This window comes from Melanotaenia boesemani, chromosome 24, assembly GCF_017639745.1.
Source record: "Melanotaenia boesemani isolate fMelBoe1 chromosome 24, fMelBoe1.pri, whole genome shotgun sequence".
NCBI lineage: Eukaryota > Metazoa > Chordata > Actinopteri > Atheriniformes > Melanotaeniidae > Melanotaenia > Melanotaenia boesemani.
The window spans coordinates 11,988,165-12,008,049 of NC_055705.1; the positions used below are offsets into that span (position 1 = coordinate 11,988,165).

The 19,885-nt window shown below is 39.2% G+C and overlaps 1 protein-coding gene across 6 annotated transcripts in view; it reads right to left on the reverse strand.

Annotated features, from left to right (window-relative positions):
- LOC121635451 (microtubule-associated protein 2-like) overlaps nucleotides 1-19,885 on the reverse strand; it is a 69,199-nt gene that overhangs the window by 2,363 nt on the left and 46,951 nt on the right. Inside the window, exons 5-15 of one of the 6 annotated variants that reach the window (XM_041978591.1) lie at nucleotides 18,359-18,433; nucleotides 16,074-16,295; nucleotides 12,357-14,987; nucleotides 11,950-12,150; nucleotides 11,635-11,772; nucleotides 10,848-10,903; nucleotides 9,026-9,143; nucleotides 8,828-8,884; nucleotides 6,671-6,981; nucleotides 3,130-3,222; nucleotides 2,472-2,556 (exon numbers count right to left, since the gene is read on the reverse strand). In XM_041978591.1, coding sequence (XP_041834525.1) covers nucleotides 2,472-2,556; nucleotides 3,130-3,222; nucleotides 6,671-6,981; nucleotides 8,828-8,884; nucleotides 9,026-9,143; nucleotides 10,848-10,903; nucleotides 11,635-11,772; nucleotides 11,950-12,150; nucleotides 12,357-14,987; nucleotides 16,074-16,295; nucleotides 18,359-18,433 — 3,987 coding nt within the window. The remainder of the gene's footprint in view (nucleotides 1-2,471; nucleotides 2,557-3,129; nucleotides 3,223-6,670; nucleotides 6,982-8,827; nucleotides 8,885-9,025; nucleotides 9,144-10,847; nucleotides 10,904-11,634; nucleotides 11,773-11,949; nucleotides 12,151-12,356; nucleotides 14,988-16,073; nucleotides 16,296-18,358; nucleotides 18,434-19,885) is intronic. The other 5 variants (XM_041978592.1, XM_041978594.1, XM_041978596.1 and 2 more) reach the window with 5 other exon arrangements.

Genomic DNA, 19,885 nt, shown 5'->3' on the forward strand with positions numbered 1-19,885 from the left:
ATATATTCCATTTACCTTTGGCAGCAATGACAGTCTTCTTGGAAATGATCCTACACGCCTAAATCACCTTTATTTAAAGACTTTTTGGGCTCCAGTGGCCTTTAATTGACAGTAGCTTGACCGTGAAGTGGGTCAGAGAGAGTGGAAAGTGGACCTGCAGCAAATAGCCCCAGACTGGGATTCAAACCTGCCCCTTCGAAGTTTCATTTACTCTTATGGGCAGAAACCAGGGTAGCTATTTTCAGGTATTTCTAAGCCAGCAAAGTTTAATTCCAGCCTTCAACAGTCTGCTGTCTTGCAGTTTTTCAATGCTTCCTGCTTCAACACACCTGAGTCATTAATGGATCATTAACAAGCTTGTGCAGAGCTTAACAAGATCCATTTAATTTGAATGAGGCGTGCTGAAGCAGGGGAATACCTAAAACTTGCAGGATGATGGCTCTCTAGGACCCACATTGAACATCCCTCCTCTAAGTGCACTAGATTTTCACACTCCGTTATTTATTTATTTATTTATTTTTGTCACATGTGTACACACTCTAAAATCTTTTTATATGAATCCTACTTAATTTTTTGGGGTTTAGTAAAAACAACTTGATTTAGTTGATTCAATTAACTTAAAATCGAAAGAATTGTAGAACCAACTTCCGTTTGTAAGAAGTTTGTTGAATAGAATTTTTGTCCAAGTTAAATTATTAAGTATGTTCAACTCAGTAGTTCCCAAACTCATGGGTGGGCCCAGAGTTATAACGGGACTGGGTGGGGGGTATAGCACTGCTGTATTTGCACTGCTAGCAAAACATGAAAATTTGTGAAAAGTACCAATGGGCAAATGATGCTCAATCAACAGCAGAGATTTCAACTACCAAAAAAGGCAAGAAAATATGATGAGGCTTATGTTGCCTTGGGCTTAACCAGGTAATAGTCAAGTAACGGTAATGATCAATGGTGGGTAATGAAGACAGACCACAGTGTGTTTTATGTCTCAGAATATTAGTATATAAATGCATGAAGCCATACAAGTTACAACACCAATTGGGGGTGTCTCATTGTAAACACAAAGTCTGTTGATTACTTTAGAAATAAACTACTCAGCTGTCATAAATAGCAGAGTTGTTTTACTAAAGCAGCATCCGTTTTATGAAAAGCTTCCTGGTTTAAAACACCTCACACTATAGCAGCGGAAATGATAATTCCTTTTGAAACTAACACGGCACAGTAAGACAACAGTGAGACCTACTAAAATAATTTAGTACCAATTGTGTAAAGGCTGCAAAGACTCAGAGGACATGAAAATTCATCAGGAATTTAATTTTTTGTGATTGTTACCATTTAAAGTTTGAGTTATGCACTTTACTGTCAGTGTTATGTTTATTTTTAGACTATGTTGTTGGGATGTTTTGTTCTGTTAGAATGTTAAAGCTGGCAGCATCTGTGTGAAGGACAGTTTGTGTTATTCCAAAATTAGAAATAAAATTTATGACTGACATCTTTTGTTGGTGATTTGTCCAGTACCCCTTGCTTCGGTAACATACTTCCTTTTTAAAAACTAACATTACAAGCAAGAGTGTAAAATTAAAAACCTTGCAAGAGTTTTACAATTAGAAATCTCCTTCCTCCTCAAAGTGGAGTCTTGCAGGACGAGATTTTACGAGAATAACTTCTAATGTGCTAAACGCCATTAAATGGAAACACCTGCAAATCACAGTTGCATTTTGTTGGAATTTTAGAAATATCTGCTTAGCTACAGATCCCTTCTTTGAAAGAAACTATATGATTTGAGTAAGTCTGACTTAAAACTGTTGAATTAAACAAATTTACTAAGTAAACTTGTACAGACTTAATTTAATCGCTTGTTACCAATTAATTTATTTTATTTCAACTATTTGATTTTTACAGTTTATCTGGCTCGCTCTGAAAGTTTTCACTCAGAATTCCTCAGTTTTTTTTGTTTTTTTTTTGACAAGTGTGTCACAGAAAAACATCCCCACAGCATGATGCTACCACCTCCATGTTTGACTGTAGTAATATCAGGTTTTGCTTTTTGCTTGGTTTCCCACACATACTGTTGAGAACTGTAGTCAAGCACTTTCATCTTTCAAGCCAATCAGGTGCTTTTTGACAGACATCCAGCACATTGTCATGCAGTATTCAGTGAAAAATTGCTCCCTTCTGACTTTACTGCCATAAAGACCTGGTTTCAGACTTCTTCAGATTTAGATCAATGGAGACTGCTGTGTTTTGGAACACTTGGGAGTGATATTATACCAGTCCACAAATCTGTGCTGTTACAGAATCCTGTTTCCCAGACCTATGGATACTGATTAGTTTACACTCTGACATCCACCATAATCATATAAAGACAGTTGTTTTCTCTCTTAACAATGGTCAATAAATGAGGCTAATCACAGGTGGACTCCAGACTTTCATGGTCACATGTCTAAAAACCTGCAGCTGTGGCTGTGTAGTACCTGGTCTGTGGCGAATGTTGGACATGGAGCCACATTTGGCGGTGATGTGGCTTAAGTCGATCTTCTTGGTTTGGATTTGGACCTGCTGGAAACAGCAAATGCATAAATTAATATTAATGCTTACAAAAAAAATGCATAAATGAAGAAATGAAAATGCTGGAAATTGAGGTTTTGTCAGAGTCTTAGAAGAAGAAGAGCTATAAAGTCGTAGACATGAGACAGATGGCACAAATCAGCTGTGGAATGACACAATGAAGATTTATGGCTTGAGGCAGAGCTGATGGACTATTCGTGCTGTTATCACTTCCCTGGAGAAAAGTTAACATGAAAGCAAGCAGTAGTAGTGCATACATGACCACAGAATACAGGCACTATGGGACACTACAAGGAATAGGTGATTCTTTTAAACATCCACAGGTGATGTGAATGAATGTAACACTGATAAACCATGATTCTGTAGGTTGTGCTTCAAAATCATTTCTACCGTAAATGTTTGCAGGAATTTAGAAAGATTTGCTTGTGAGGCACAAAACACGGTTGATAAACATGAAACACTTCACAACTACATATCACAGACACATTCACACGCAAATGTAGACGTTTATCAGAATGGAAGAGATCGGAAAAAGAGGTTTTGGAATTTTTGCAAGTAACTCACATGTCCCCCGCCTGCTGTGTGGTGGACTTTGTCCAGGGAACCACACTTGGATTGAACATGGCTAAAGTCCAGCTTAACACTTGGAATCATGACCTGAGGATGAAATGTTGACTTTTTTTTTCCTTCTATACAAAACAAAAAGAAAAGGCTTCCCAAACAGGAGGTAAGACAAAAATGGCCGACAACATTCCTGCTTTCTAAGCAAAAATAATGCTTCCAAAGAGTCCAAATCTTGCATCTATTTATCTAAAAGTAAAAAAAATCTCAACACGCCTAGCAACCTGGAGTCTTGTATTTATGGAGTTTATGCTGGAATAAAAGGCATTAATAAACCTCCTGAAGCTTATCATGAAGCACAAAACACAACAGACATATCACTTGCATTATAAAAGAGAAATTCCTTTTGACAGGGGTGTCCAAAGTCAGTCCTCAAGTGTGCTGTCCTGCAGGCCTCGGAAGTTTTCTGCAGCAGCACGAATGAATCAGAATAATGGGTCAACATGCTCGGGCAGCACTTGACAACAGGTGTGTTGGAGCAGGGAGACATCTAAAACCTGCAGGACTGTGGCCCCTGAGGACCAGAGCTGGACACCCCTGCTTTTGGATAAAGGAGTCGTACTTCGGAAGTAAACCCTTCTTTTGCTTGCCCGAAGCAAGCAGATGGCAGACAAACAGATGGACACATAAAAGTAGCATGACAAGAGTAATAAAGCTGAAAAGCGAAAGAAAGAAAACAGAAGAAGAACAGGGAGAAAAGAAAAAAGCGTACATACATTGCCTCCTTTGGGTGTGTGCTTCAGATTATCCTTGGAGCCGCACTTTGACTGAACATGACTGAAGTCCAGCTTCTCGGTTAAAATTTGAACCTAAAATAAAATTAAATCGTAAAGAAAGAAACAAAAACACTATATGTGCCTCAGTAAGATAAATCTGCTTTGAGTGACTGAGTGTGTGTGTGTCCATATACAGTTATATTTAATATGTAATTATACTTTGCTTGTTTTAACGTGCACAGAGCTCTGAAAATGGTGAAACCTAGGTGAAAACAGTCTCATTGGGTGTGTTAAATGTTACAGAAGTGGCTCTAAAAGCACTGATTCTGTTGAAATAACTAATATTTTTAATAAGAGTAATAAAAGATAATTGTAGTATTTAAAACTGAAGCATTTTGAAAATTAATAAACATGAAAATGGTAAGAAGGCTTTCAGAAAGCCAATGTGTTATTTTGCTTTTATTTATATAATCTATATCTACATAAAATTGAACAAACCAGGTTAATGAATTCTTCCTCCATCTCTCCACCAAGTTCTATAAAACAATCCAATTAATGGGGATAAAATCTTGACTAACACAACCAATGAGTGTTTCGGCCTTGTGCACCACATTTGTGTTGTTTGTAAAATAAAAATAATACAAATGAAAAAGGCTCTGCTTAGTTTAAAGAGCACAGGGAAGAGAAATACAGGGTTAAGGATAAGAGAAAGAGTTCTGGGAAAACTAACGGAAGCTTGATTGTCTTCATTGTTTGTCCTTTTGTCTCCAATTATGCAGATGATAACCTCTTATCTATTTACCAGTAAAACATTTATTTGACTGTAAGTATTTTTATAACTAATTATTCATTTTTTAAACCAAAATTCCCACAAGATTCTTTTGTTGTTGGTGTATATATTTTAACTATTTGTTACATGAATATGAACAACACATTTTTCATGGAGGAATTGTCAATTATTGTCAAAAGTTTTATGTTGTACTTAACAGTAAATTGGTTTAGTTTAATCATTCTTGCAGTAATGCAAAACCAAACTTTAATATGCAACTAATAAACAGTTACTTTTATTGTCAGTCATTTGTAGAAACCAAAGATATTTAAGTTGCACAAGAAATGGCGGGAAATTCATACAAGCAGCAGCTGGCTGGAAGTATTCAGATATTTGAATTTTTTGACAATCAACTGTTTTGTTAAATGATGGTTTGAACTGCAAATGGAAATTCATTATTATTTTGAGGCTACAGTTATGGAAAATATCCTCCAAACACATAAAAATGAACAATGTCATATAGTGTAAATGTACATTTTTAAATAATAATTTTGTTTCTACTAGTAAAAACGGGCTCTTCAGTCTGATAGAGGTTTGACATGGTGGGATTCAGAGCGCAGAGCCTTCCACAAAGTCCCCTGTGCTGCTCCCCCCTAATGCTGCCAGCTTCATTTACAAAATTCTCCCATAAATCACTGGGGTTAATGAAAATTCGCACCTCTGCAGGACTGTGGGAACATTAAGAGTGAGCGTTGCCTTGGTAATGTGATTAGGACTCCACATGTTATTACTCATTCACACATCTGTTGCACCCCAAAGCTTTAAATGAGAGGATTTTTCTCTGGGATGACATTATGAGACGGAACTTAAGCTTTTCCTTTAAAAATGGCTTCACGACCAACTGGCCATCTTAGTATTTTCATGAAAGGCAGATTGTTTGAGGAAAATCCTAAAAAGCACTTATTTTATGTGAAATCTTTAAAAAATTCATAAGAGAAATTTATTTTATGTCCTTGATGCATCCTCAGTAAGTACCTCAGCCTGCTATATTATTAATATGCAGAGCTGGAAGGAAAATCCTGTGCAGCAATGATGAAAGCATCTCCCTGGGGTAAATGATTTTCCAAGCCAACAAAAAAAATTGGGGGATATTCTTAGGAAGATGGCCATTTTAGATCTAGACATTTAGAAAGACACTTGTGGTGCAATAGGGAGATTTAAGTAATAAAAAAAGAGAAAGATGGAAGGCCAGTTTGGAAAAGAGGCCTGAGGCAGAGGATAATGGTTCATCCAGGCTGATGGAGATGACAGTGGACAGGGCAGAGGACAGTCAGAGGAAACAGACACAATGACAGCAAAGCAGAGGTTTAGAGACAGGCCAGCGAGTGAGCACATGAGTGCTTTATGTAATTCCTACAGCTCACAGAGGTAAAAAGGAAGGCAGAAAGTAAGAAAATGGTAAGAGAAAGCCACTGTTTTGAAGACTCTCATCATCTGCACAGAACTACAGATACTGCACACCTCTACAGATGTTTGGATTATATCGTACTTTGTCCGTATTTATTTGCAGATGTAAATATTTCTGTTGCAGAGCTAAAATAAATCAGTTTCTCTAAATTTCCGGAAACATTAATACTCTTCCATGAAGTAGAAATAATAATAATGTAACATAACATTGTACTACACTGCCCCTATGTGGCAGAATTTGGTAACACTTTGAAATTTTGGGCATAAATCTGATATCTATGCCAATACTTCCTCCTGCTTTATCAACTTTAGAACCGCTGACAGATTAAGTAAATAAGTTTAATCATCTTGTTTTAATGCTAAATTTGGCTATTAAACTAAATCATGGAGCTTAATACTGCTGTGGACCTAAAACTACTACAAGATGTTATGTGTCCATGCCAAGCTATGGCTTATTGTTATAAATAAAGACTTCCCATCAAAACATCTAATAACTCTATCAAACCATCTTGTTCCAGCACTGTTATGTTACCTGTCCTCCTTTTGGCTGATGCTTTAGGTTGGCAGTGGATCCGATCTTGGACTTTACATTCTTCAGGTCAGGCAGAGGTTGATTGACAACCTTCAGCTGCCGCTGGGCGGAGGATGGTGACTTGGGCGGTGTCCGGATCACTGCCACCTTCTTTTCCTGGAGGATGCTGAAGGACTTGGGCGTATGGCTGCCAGGCGTGCGGGAGCCAGGGGTGCGGCAGGAGTAGCTTGGGGGTGTGCCGGGTGTGACGGCGGATGAGCCTGGGGTGGAGGCGCCGCTGCGGACTGACCGGGAACGGGCTGAGTCTGTGCCTTTTAAGGAGAAAATAAGGTTACTCAGAAAAACAAAGAGGATGAGGAATAGAAAGCAAGGAAACCTTTCTTGCATACAAATGAAGGGGAAAAAAATGCCTGAAACTATTGATGTAGCTCTAAATATGTTGATGATAACATGAAACTTAACACTAATGAAGGTTAAATGCTGCATAATTTATGCCAGATTTACTCAGTTTAACTAAATTAAAACAAACCAGATCAAACAAAAATGTTAGCCATGAACGGTTAGAGTACACAAAGGCAGCTGCATTCAAGCTTGTTGCTTAGTTACCAGGGAAGAACCAACAGGCCACAGGTGATGAATAACAACACCACACCTGTTTTTATGGATTCCACCCTTTCCTCTGATAAGGTAGCTGTGGGTTTGATAGCAACATTCCAAATACATCAAACATCTTCAGTCTCATCTAGTTTTGAAAGCTTCTTAGTTACAAATAGGTATGAAGCAGAAAAAACTAATATAAAGCTGAAAATCCAAATATGGTGGAATGCTATGTAAACATGTAAATGTAAAAAAAAAAAAAATGGAGTATGGTGATATGCAAATATAAACCAAAATTTAATTAATAAAAGAAAATGAGAATTTACTATTTCATGAAAAATATTACCTTATCTTAAAATGAGTTTAAACTGAAATTTTCAGACCTTGGAACAGTTTCCCACTTTTCCTCAGTTAATTTTTAAAGGTCCCATGTTATACATTTTTTCAACAATTTCATATGGGTGTTAGAGGTCCAACAACATTGTCTTGTGTGTCAAAATTCAGCCTTTGTCCTCAATTTCAGCCATTCCAAATGTAGCTCTTGTGAGCTCTAATGAGAACGGGCTGTTTCTGTGTCTGATCCTTTAAATGTTCATAAGTGGTGTCTGTCCACGCCCCTCTCTGGGAGAGGATCCGGCTTTCGCTGGCACCCGTTTCATGACTTTAGAGGGCGGATTCAGCTAGCCTGGGTGCGGGTCAATGACAGTATCCACTACCGGGGGCAGTGGTTATTTCCCTTTGTGACGTCACAAAGGGAAAGATCTCAGACTCACCCGTTTGAGCACAGATTCACTAAAAGTGAGAGAGGAGACAGAATTTTCTCATTTTTGGGCCTCATACACAGGCTATGAGGACACACATGACTGTCAGAAAACCTTAAAAAAATTATTTTTGCATAATATGGGACCCTTAATGAGCTTTACTTTAGTGAAAACAGCTGCATTTCTGGATGATATTCAGATCTCTTTGCATAATATAGGGCATAACCTGCCTTTGTGGATGGCATAGTAAACTGTGTTCACAGACAGTAATTTCTGAAAGTGTCACTAAGCCCATCTAGAGGTCCAGGACAGAATTATGACTGCTTTTAATGCACCTGAGAGCCAGAGGTCTCCCTCAATTATAAGCTTTAAGTAGCTTCCTTGGGGTGACTTTTCTTTTAAGAGACTCCACCTCTCTCAGGTGCTCTTTGTTTACCCAATGTTACAAAGCAGTTTTTGATTAACCTAGTTAGATGCAACATGTTGCTCCAGATGTTTTTTAAGTGCTACATACTTTATTTTTCTTGAAATAGTCAAATCTTACACTTTAAACATTTTACTGGGTTTCTGACATTTTGAAATCCTTCCATTCTGTTTTTATTACATTTTACACACCAGCCAACTATGTAGGAAAGTCTAATTTATTTATGGACATAAAACTTTCATTTAAAGACTGAAACCTGCAGACACTCAGTGTGGTTGAGGTAAATGAATGAATGCTAGTCTAGTAGAAGCCTAGATGTCACATGTTGATGAGGAGGGAGCAATAGACCTAAAGAGGAGCTACCAGGTGGTCTACCTGTCATACTAGGGGCTCTTCCAGACCTGCTGGCCCCTCTGGACTCAGTTCGGAATGCTTTTAGGGTGGAAGGAAAATCAACAAGGAGTTTGAAGGGAAATGAGGGACAAAAACAACAGAGCAGGGGGTGGGAGGAGTTACAATTTTAATTAGATGTTTTACAAGAGATTAAAGGCAAAGGAGTGTGTGAAATCTCACAGGTTGGCCTGGTGGGGGTGCTGTTGTCATCTTGTTCAGCAGCAGGGATGTGGCGAGTCAGAGACTTGGCCGGCCTGGGGAGAGATGACCTCTTCTCTGGGCTGCGGTACGTTCTCTCCTGAATCAAAACACACACTGCAGGGTTGATATTCAAGCTCAGTTACATCAACTGCGGCTACCGCTACTGCTCAATCCCTGCTTCCCTTTCGTTTACCTTCCCTGCCCATTTGTTAGGCAGAGGGGGTGGGCGGGAACATGCAGAAGAGGGACGGACCTCGTAGAGCTCCGCCTCCACAAGGGGACTCCGTTTAAAACTACAGGCGGAGCTGGGTCGAGGGGTGTGGCGATCGGACCCCACACTGCGCTGCACTGCCATCTTTAATAATACGGCCCTCGTAGGGCTCTAGATGTAGACATCAAGGAAGGACGGCATGCGGGAAAGACACATGATGTATAGAGACAAATAGATGGAGAAATGAAAAAGTGAGAAAGGATGGACTGGAAATAGTTCATGGAGTTCTTAATAAAGTTTACTGCACATAAAACTGTTAAAGATGATGTGACAAGACACATGAAGGAACAAAAGTATGCTGTGAAATGCATACAGTAATGTCCCTGTGTGACATTACTGTACATCCTAAGTGTGTTTTTATCTTTGAAATAGAAAATACACAAATAACTGCCATGTGATGTCTATACTCACAGATTTTCTCTGACGAGACTGACAGGAAGACAGGGCATGCGTGCAAAACAAAATTATTATGCACAGACGGAAAAAGAGAACGAGTACAGAAACACACGTGCAAAATAAGGAAAGTATCAGGATTGTCATGCCAACAGGCCCCATGATTTAGGAAAGAAGGATGTCTTATAAAATGTACAGAAACGTCATGCTATGAAGCTACTACATATTAAATTGTACATTATTTAAGAGATAATCCACAAATAAGAGCTGAGAACAACTATTAATGTGTTTTGGAAAAGAGAATGAAGGAAAGTGACAAATAAAGAAACTTATTTAAATCTATTTTAAACAAAACATAAGAGAATATAGCCTGCAGTAAATATAATGGAGTTTTCTTTCAATATATTTGACATGTAGATAAATTATAATATTTTTTCATACATATTAGCTTCTAAAAAAGGGACACACCTGCAGGTTTGTGTCCTAAAAATAAGCTCTAGAGTAGAATAGTTTGTAGTAAAAAGTAAATGGAAAAAGCTTGACCAAATCCTTTAGGTACACAGGGTGAGTATCAGAATTTATAGTTGCTGCTGTTATAATTTAAATAATAAAACAATGAACAACTCAATCTCAATTATCCATTCACTCCATCCTATCCATTCACTCCACCTTCACACTGTGGTGGTAAGTTAAATGCGTAGCCACGAGGGTCGAATGACTTAAACATGGCAGCCAATTTGCACCAATGGTCCCTCTGGCCACCACAAAACATTAATCTTCTTGCCAACATTGGAGGCAAGGTGGGTGAAGTGTCTTGCTTAAGGACAGCAATGGATTCAAACAAGGATTTGAACCACCAACCCTCCAATTATCAGATGACCCACTTTACTGAATGAGCTACTGCTGCCCCCAAGCTATTAAGGTACTAAAGAGTTAATTACAATTAAATTAAAAAGCTGAATACAAAAATATCACTTATACCAACTTCTACACTCTCTCACTTAAAGATGATGGATTTTTGTATTACCACACCTCAAAAACTGACGTAGAAGTTTGTTGTGCAAAAATAATGAGCAGGAAAATGCTGATTATATTACTACCCTTTGTGAGTGTGTGTGCACAGATGATAAGACTTACAGTGGGCCTCTCTCTGGACTGCGGGGCCACACTTAGGGGTTGATGGTGTTCCATACCTGTGAGGCAAACAAACCCATGCTCAATGCTAAACAAGCTACAACATATGTTTACAAGTGTAACACACATGCTCAAATACATCCATGTAATGAACAGACAGTTTAGAAGTAAAAACAATGGAGCAAACAGCGTTTCATTGGGCAGAAACAGCAAACAATATAAATACCTCTGGTACATGTTTAGCTTTGCGTCACATTTCAGTCACTCTTGCTTCACATTCATAGACATTTTCACACAATTTTACACAACACACAACCTTCAATATGCAGCCATTTTCAGTAATGATGCACTAGTGGCATTGCAGTTAAGGAAAAAGAGTGACACCAGATTTCCTATCACCACATATTAAATTCAATATACAACAAACTAAAGCACCACTGAGCAGAAATAAACATGAATATGAAGCCAAGCAGGAGTAAAAAACTCCTTCGGACAAATGAGAAATAAAGATGCAGCAGCTGAGGTAACAAAAATATGATATTTTAATAATGGATCAACAGCACATGATGTTTGCCAGCTACACTGCACCTGCTCGATTCCTCAATGAGCCATCAATAGAGAGAGCAGAATCTTTAATGCATTTCACTATATTTATGCAGCTGTAGTCCAAAACTAATTTCTCCATGGAATAAGCAATCACAATGACGCTTTTTTGGGGGGGGAGGGGGTTCAAATTTAATCCACAAACTCTCTCTATCCACGGCGCTGGTACCTGGTGACTATTGTTCACCTGTGGCCTTGCGTCTAGCAGAGCCATGAAGCAGAGCAGGCCTAGGATGTCTGGCTGCCACTTTGGCTCCACTCTTTCGAGATGGAGAGCGACTTTGGAGGGCTGACACCTTATTCTGGTCAACCCTCCTCAGGCCGACTAGCAGAGAGGAAAGACAGGATTATACCAACATGCAAACCTCTGTTAAACATAGACAAACCTGGGCTTAATATCAAGTTAAAATCATAAGTCAGTATAAATAGTCTTAACGCAAATATAAATTTCACAAGCAGTGTTTCTGGCTACACAAAAAATACTTGGATACAGCGTAGGAACCTTTTTTCTTCTTTATCTCTTCTCTTGTTGGATGGTGGATGGGTGTTTTGCGTGACACTTTACAATCAGTGGGGCTGGGGCGGGTCCTTCCTCTGCCAGGGCCCCGTTTAGTAGGTCTGTCCACCACCACAGGTGTACTGGTAGAACTCTGGGTCTGAGGAAGAGCTTCAATTTGCTCAGTCATAATACTTTTGTCATCATCTGTAGCGAGAGGGATCATAAGAGGCCTAATTCTCCACACTTCTTGCTAGCTAGAAACTAGCTTAGAACAAAAATACAATTTACAGACACAAGTTTTCTGATGCTAGCTAGTTTTTGACACAAAAAATTAAGTTAAATATACAATAGAGGCCACTAACAGTAATCGTACAAGTGATATACTTTAAAAATGTACAAGTTCTGGGTACCTTGTGAGTCCATCCAGCCACTGTCTGTGTCAAGTATGGACACGGCCATGGTAGTTTCATCATTAGCTGCTTCATCGGTTGCTTCCTGACCAATCTCAACATCTTTTTCCAATCTCTCATCATCTTCCTCCATCATTTTCTTATCTTGTTCCTCAACTATTATACCAGAACCAACTTTCTTGACTTCCTTCTCCATTGTTTGGTCTTTCTTTGATTCTTCATCCTCTGCTATCATTCTTTCCTCTTCTTTTTTAAACACTTCCAAGTCTTTATCTTCACCTCCCTCCTCTGTCTGATGTGGTAAGTCATGGTCAGAACATGGAGAGAGGTGAGAACTGTCTGTTGCAGGCTCCCCATCGTCGCTGTTTATGGCACTATGACTCCATTCTTCGGCTCCAGACTTTGGATCATCCTCCAGCATCTCATCACCAACCATCAACCTCACCGGCTCGTTCTTTGGCTCTTCTCTAATTTCACCCTTCTCTGGTTGATTTGTCTTGGGGCACAAAGACTCCTCAGCTGCCTCCATCATCTCTTGAGGCTCTTCAGCAATCTCAATCTCAACATCATCCTCTTCCTCTGCTTCTTCCTCTATGTGTGCTTGAGGTATAATAATGATTGGGGAGGATTTTTGAGGCTTTGTTGAGCTCTCTGCTAGAGTCAGTTCTTGTAACTGGATTTGAGTATCTTTCTTATTGAAAGGCTTTGTGGTGCTTAGATGGTCGGCAGCGTTTGAAGTCTCTTGCTTTTCTGTTCCTTCTAATTTGGCCGTTTTCTCACTTTTAATTATTTCATCATATTTGTTTTCCTTGTTCTCCGGTAAAGGATGGGACGATGCCGAGTGTGTGGTCATATCAGGCTGATTACCTTCTTCTTCTGGATCTTTGTGCTCAGACTGTGTCTTATCTTTTTCTAACTCTAGTTTGGCATCAATCCTCTCAGATTTTGAATCTTTTTTTAGGTCCTCTGTATTGACTTCAGTTTCTGAGGGTACATCAGCTGGAGACATAGTGGTGGGAGTCAGGGGTGCTTTGTTTTCAGTCTCTGTGGGAGTGAAAGTAAATGAAGTGTCTGGAGGGATGGGAGAAGCTTCCCTTGAAGGGTCCTTTTCAACATCTACCTCGGGGATTGCTTGGATCTTTAAGTCCCCAGGCAGGCCAGTCTCCAGACGAAATTCATTCAGTCGATCTTTTGAAGTTGTCTTTGGAATTCTTAAGCGATCCGGTTTTATTCCACTTGTCACAGCTTTTTCCAGAATCAAGGAAGTCTTCACTGGTGAACCTTTCTTTTCCAATGTTGTTTTTTGAGATATTTCAGGGGTTATTTCTTTATGATCTTCTTCTTGTTTTTGTGCTTGTTCACCTTCCATGATGACACCAAGGTTAACTTCCTCTTTAGCCTCTGCTGAAGGGAAATGCTGGTTTGGAGAGTCTCCAGGACTGGGTACATCGGCAGGAGAAGGCATGGGTGCTGAATACTCACTAAAAACACAGTATCCAAGTTTCTCAAGCTGATGTTCCCCTCTAGAAGTTTCATCTGCCAAGGCAAGCCTGGCCAAAGAACTCCCCACCAGGGATGATACATTGGCAGGCACTGACTTTCGTCTCATGTAGTCAAGTTCCCTCCTCTCTTGTGATGGCTGAGGCAGGACTCCAGCCAGGTCCAACATATCAGATAGGCTTCCTGATTGTTTCAAACTAGATGTTTGCATGTCAGAAGGTGCTTCTGTGCTTGTGGGTATTTCTTTAGATGATGCAGTGGATGTTGGGGAAATGGAAACTGCTGGTGGACAACAGGCTGTCTGACTCTCCACAGATGAAGTTGAAGGAGAAACCTCAGATTCAAAGCTTTCACTGGCCAGACACAAGCTTTTTGAGAAGGTCCCTGACTCGTCTCCTATCACCACTTGTCCTGCTGAAGACCCAACAGCAGTGCTGACGGAGAGACTTATTTGTTCTGAAGTCTTTTTACAAGGTGATGTCCTGACTTTTTTATCCTGTTCTTCCAGCCTTTGCTCATGGGCAATTGGATTTTCTCCACTCAGGGTTTTCTCTTCTGTTGTGCTGAGTTCATAATAACTTTGTGGTGACACCTCTTCATGGCTTTTAGAAGATGTCTCAAAGTAGGTTTTTGATCCCGAATCAGGCTCTTCAAGTGTATCTGATGTGGCTTTTACAGACGTTCCTGGTTCTGGTATTAATGTTACCGTTTCTTGCCTTTGGTCAACTTTCTGTATGCCACTGTTTTCATCTTCCTCACTTATTGCCTCAACCAGCTCAACTTTTTGCTTGCTTTCATTTAAAGGACCTCCTGATTCACTTGGTATTCCCGCAACGTCTTCTGCCTTTACATTTGATGGGTCCCTTTTCTGTAAAAGTTCTTCATGCTCTTTTATGTTAGACTCCAAAAGCATGACGATCTCATCTTTTTTTTCTTCATTGGCTTGTTGACTTGTAGATGTATCAAGGGGATTTTTCTCTGTCACAACGGGAAGGGGAGGTTCATTCCTGGCAAGTTCTTCTTTTTCAGGTTCTGCCTTGCCAGCAGCCACGTGCAGCAATGTCACATGGTGTTCATCTTCTTTCATTGCAGACTCACAAGTTGCCATACTGATGCTTTCCTCTGGGTGGGCTGTGAGTTTGAAGGATATAGTACATCTTTGTGCCTTTGAGTCATATTAGTCAAAAGCTTTGCTTACAGCCATCCACAAAAGCTAGCCCATACAGTCAAGCTGAGGCCTTCTGCACAAAGATACGGTAGCTCTCCATCAAGCAAAACACACAGCACAGTGTATTTTGTGGCAGGCCACAACAGCACGGGGAGGGGAGGGGGGTCACAGCATCTAAAACAGCGTGCAGAAGTGGAATGAAGGAATGAATTGCATGATGTTAAATGATAAGACATAATGATATACCAGTAAATTGAATTCCTATTGCAATATATGAGGAGTGAGAAAAATGGACTACATGATGATAGAGAAATTATTTTATTTGATTTACTGATCTTAATCATAGTTTCTATTCAAAGCATGAACATACTGTGGATGTGAGTTAATCTTAGACGATGAGTTAAATTTATCAAGTGGTACAATCTTTATTATTATCCCGATAAATGTCCAATGAGCGAAATTTACAGCACAAAGTGTGTCATAAGCAACAATAGGAAAACATGATTCATTTTTGACTTTGAATGAAATGAAATGAAATCTACGGCAACACACTCAAAACATACTCATGAATGATTTGTAAGGCACCTAATCAGGTGGGTGTTCTTGGAGACGACTGGTTCACAAACAAAATTCCAGCAAAACCCACATAAAAATATACAGACAACTAATTCTGCAAACATTTACATCTACAATGACACTTAAGACAGTGATACTTGCATTTGCAATGTAGCTGGCAAGAGTAAAGTGCATAAATAATCAACTTGTATATAGTTGATCAGGTGCTTGTAGAAAGCAAATGATATGTTTTGCATGAAAAGCACAGACCAAAATTTCACATCATTTTGCATGTGGCAACTTCAAATACTCAAGCATAAGCTTTAGGAATTCAAAGCAACAAAGCAACAGGAAGGTTGGCAGCAAAGCTGGAGCTGCACAAGAGTTACATGCTAAATAGGTAATGGGCAACACATTTGCTGAAACATACTCTCATATCACATTGCTCACACATACAGTGCCCTCAATCAAACTGTATTCAAAAGCACACACACCTTTTTTTGATGGGCTGTGTTCACCTTGATGACTTCCCCCATTCAGAACCTCAGGTGTCTGGGCTTCCTGGAAGCCCATAGCCTGGGGCTCTCTTAAATAATCTGTCTTTTCTAAGAGCATCTCTCCTGGCTGCTCATATGCCACTTCCTCCTGGTAAGTGCTGGGCTCTTCTCGAGCCTCTTCCTCATCCTGCGATTGACTGACAACCCCTAATTTATCTTCTGTGAGTAGGTAAGGGAGACACATTGATGAGACATGGGTGACAACAATGGGTTACGAGACACTTTCAGCTCTAATAAAGATGCATGCGATGCAGTCAATGCACCTTCCAGTTTTTATGGACAACACTGAACACGACACAACACTTTGAACATCTATGTTATTTTTGGATTATATCCCCTATTAGTAGGTCCAATCTTCAAACATATTTAAATGTTATTTGCAAGTTTAGTCCTCTGCTAACCATGTTGTTCCTGCTCATCTTGTATTTCCCTGCAATGGAATATGGAATCAGTCCTGGTTCATCATTTTGGAAAGTAACTGGTGTTATCCCTTCCTCTACAAGTTGACATAAATCACTGCCATCTGTAGCCTAAGATGGAAGAGATGAAGGACTTATAGACTGATTATTTTCAAGATGTTTGTCATTGTGCCAGCAAACCGAGTCAGCAAAGAACCACAACTATGGTGGCCAGGAAGCACAAAACAATATTACAAAAAGTGAAACACTTTTACCAACGACAAAGCAACTTTACATTGACGTACATTGTTTAACAATCTTCGAGATGGTTTTACATCTTGCAAAAGACCCATCAGAATCTGTGATCACAGGAAGCAACAGCATACATTTCTCTGCATGTATGTCTTAGAAAATGAAAGTCTTGAAAGCACTTGTACTGAAGTCTGAGTTCATTATAACGCAGGTTCAGTAAAGTCACACATTCTGATGGCTATGTCACCACTTTAGTCTGAACTGTTCTAACATAATGTGACCCTTGTATAGCCAGGATCACAGGAGTCACCATTTCTGATATCTATCAGAATTCGTGCCTTTACTGTACCTACATCATAATGAACTCAGACTTCAATAAAAGGGTTTTTCAAGACTTTGCTGGTCTTCTAAGACGTACATGCAGAGATTCTGATGGTTCATATCTTTGTAATTGTGTTTCCTGAACTTGTAAAAGTGTTTCCGTAAACTTGTAAAAGTGTTTTGCAAGATGTAAAACCATCTTGAAGATTGTAAAAGTGTTTCGCTTCAATGATGTCAGTATTGTTTTTCACTTCCCGCCCCATTTCTACTGCTCTAGTGTTGGACTTAGAGCAGTCACCCACAACAGCAGGTGTTGCTACTGAAAAAAAAATGCTGCGATGCAAAAAAAGAGCACTAGCTTAACATGTAGAGGACATTCATTTTCAGCACTTTTAAAGAGTTTATTTTGAGATTTGGATGGGTCACCTGCTTGCACTCTCTTCACTCCAGCTCTTTCAAATGTGCAATATGCACAACACATAAAATGCTGCAGCAATCAGGCGGCCAGCTGAAACTACACCAAAACACCCAAAGGTCCAGGCATTGTCATGCTATTTGGGAGGTCAAAAGCAACGACCACAAACTGATCTTGACTGGACAGGCAGCTGATAGACGATTACATCTAGCAGGATGGCAATCTGGTCTAGTTAGATGGTTAGCAGAGTCTGATATTTCAAAATGAAAAATAACACATTAGTAGAGACATCTAGCCCATTTACATGCAGTGAGACTGCATGAATGTAAACTTTTGTGATTGCATGCCACATGCAAACTGAATGACAAGAAATAAGGCATGATCTCTGTGTATAAAGAGCTGAAAGTCATTCTGTGATTTCCCCTTGGAGAAAATCAATATACAGAATGAACAAAAGAACAACAAATGATATTCTGACAAGGCAAAGGAGATATGGAGTAAAGGGCTCCAGTGGCAGGTTATGTACGGTTGCTTGAAGGAATAGTGTTCAGTCATTTAATTTACAGTTGACTTATGTGTGTGAATACTGAACTGATAATAATTAAATGAATCAAACTGTGAGCAGGACAGAATAGTGTGGCACATGCTGTAAACTCAAACCGGTGACTCATTGGTCAGCTAACATGCAAAAAGATAGAAAACCTTTAGATGACCAGGAGAAAGAGGCTTGAGACAACCTCTTTAAATCTGGAAGGTTTGGTGTTACATAGACAATTGTGCCACTCTCACCACCATTCACATCCCTGATGTTCTAAAACAGTTCTAAGTGAATGTACCTTGTGCCACGGGCCCACTCTGCTCAGCGGATGGAGAGGGGGGAGGGGAGGGAGGCAAATTGGCTGAGTCATCCACTGTGAAAGCAGAGAAAAAGAGAAAGACACACCGGGAACACGAGACATGGATGGGAGGAAGGAAATGAGAAACAAATAATTGTTGACCTTGTCTTTGTATGTGACCTCCCTTTGAATTTACCTGCAGAGCAAGTCTTTTTGTTTACCGTTTACTGGAGGTAGAGGCAAACAGAGCACTAACTCTCCTTAGGTGATGTAGAAATTAAAAAAAAATTGCTTCTGACCATCCTTTTTAAATGTAAAAGTAATAAAAAAAAATGCACTTAAAAGTATTACTTGTGCCCATCTAAATATCCCAATTTTAATATCTTGTTAACTGTGATTCCAAAAAGTTGAGACACTTTAAAATGTGGATAAAACCAAAACACAATGATTTTTTTTTTTCCACAACAGAACTTAGAAACCAAACGTTTAAACAAGTGTTTTAAGTAGAACAGTTTATTATGTCATGAAAGATTTTAGCTCATCTTGAATGGCAGCAACACATTTTAAAAAGTTGGAAGGCAATGAAAGGTTGAAAAATACATGATAATAAAAGAAAAAAAAACTGGAGGGACATGGTATAGCTAATTAGGTTAACTGGCAACAGGTCAGTAACATGACCGGGAATAAAATGAGCACCTGAGAGAGGATGAGTCTCTCGGTAGTCAAGACAAATCTATACATTGTCTTTGCAATATTCTTGATGTAAAATTGGGAATATTCCGTCACCAAAATGAATAAAGAAAGCCAAAAAGCAAAACTGGATGCCCCTAATCCTGGGGACCCTCTGTGATCACAATTTAAAAAAAAAAAAAAAACAAAACTGCCATCTTCTCTGGGTCAAAGCTAATTTAAAATGCAGGGAATGTAACACTGTTCTGTAGTCAGACCAATCAAAATTTGAAATTTTTTTTGTAAACCATCTTGAATTCTTAAGATTTCTCAATCTTTAATCGTTGAATCTTGAAAGACCACAATAAAATTGACAACTTGTGCATCTGGAAATCACCATCAATTTGAAAAGGTATAAGGGAAAGCCTCGCACATTTAAGAAAGACAAAGCTAAATCTCAATCTGTATCTATTATACAACAGCATGGTTTCACAGTAGAATAGTCCAGGTGTTGGACTGGACCAGAACCATGGAGCCATAAAGTACAAAAAAGAAGAACTAGGACTGCTGAGCAGATAGAATGAGACAACTCTCCTCTCCAAAAGGTCTAGCAGCTGCTCTCCTTAGTTCACAGATGTTTACTAAATTTTGTTAAAGAACACACTAGAAAACATGGTGCTATTTCAGCTTTTTGTTATATGCTGTTGCAATTAAATTCAAGATGAGCCCAGATTTTTTCTAAAATAGCAAAATGACACACGTTTTTTATGTTCTAATTAAAATAAAGCATTGGTTAATATGATTTGCAAATCATTGCATTTTGTCTTTATTTACACTTACTCTGCATCCCAAGTGTAT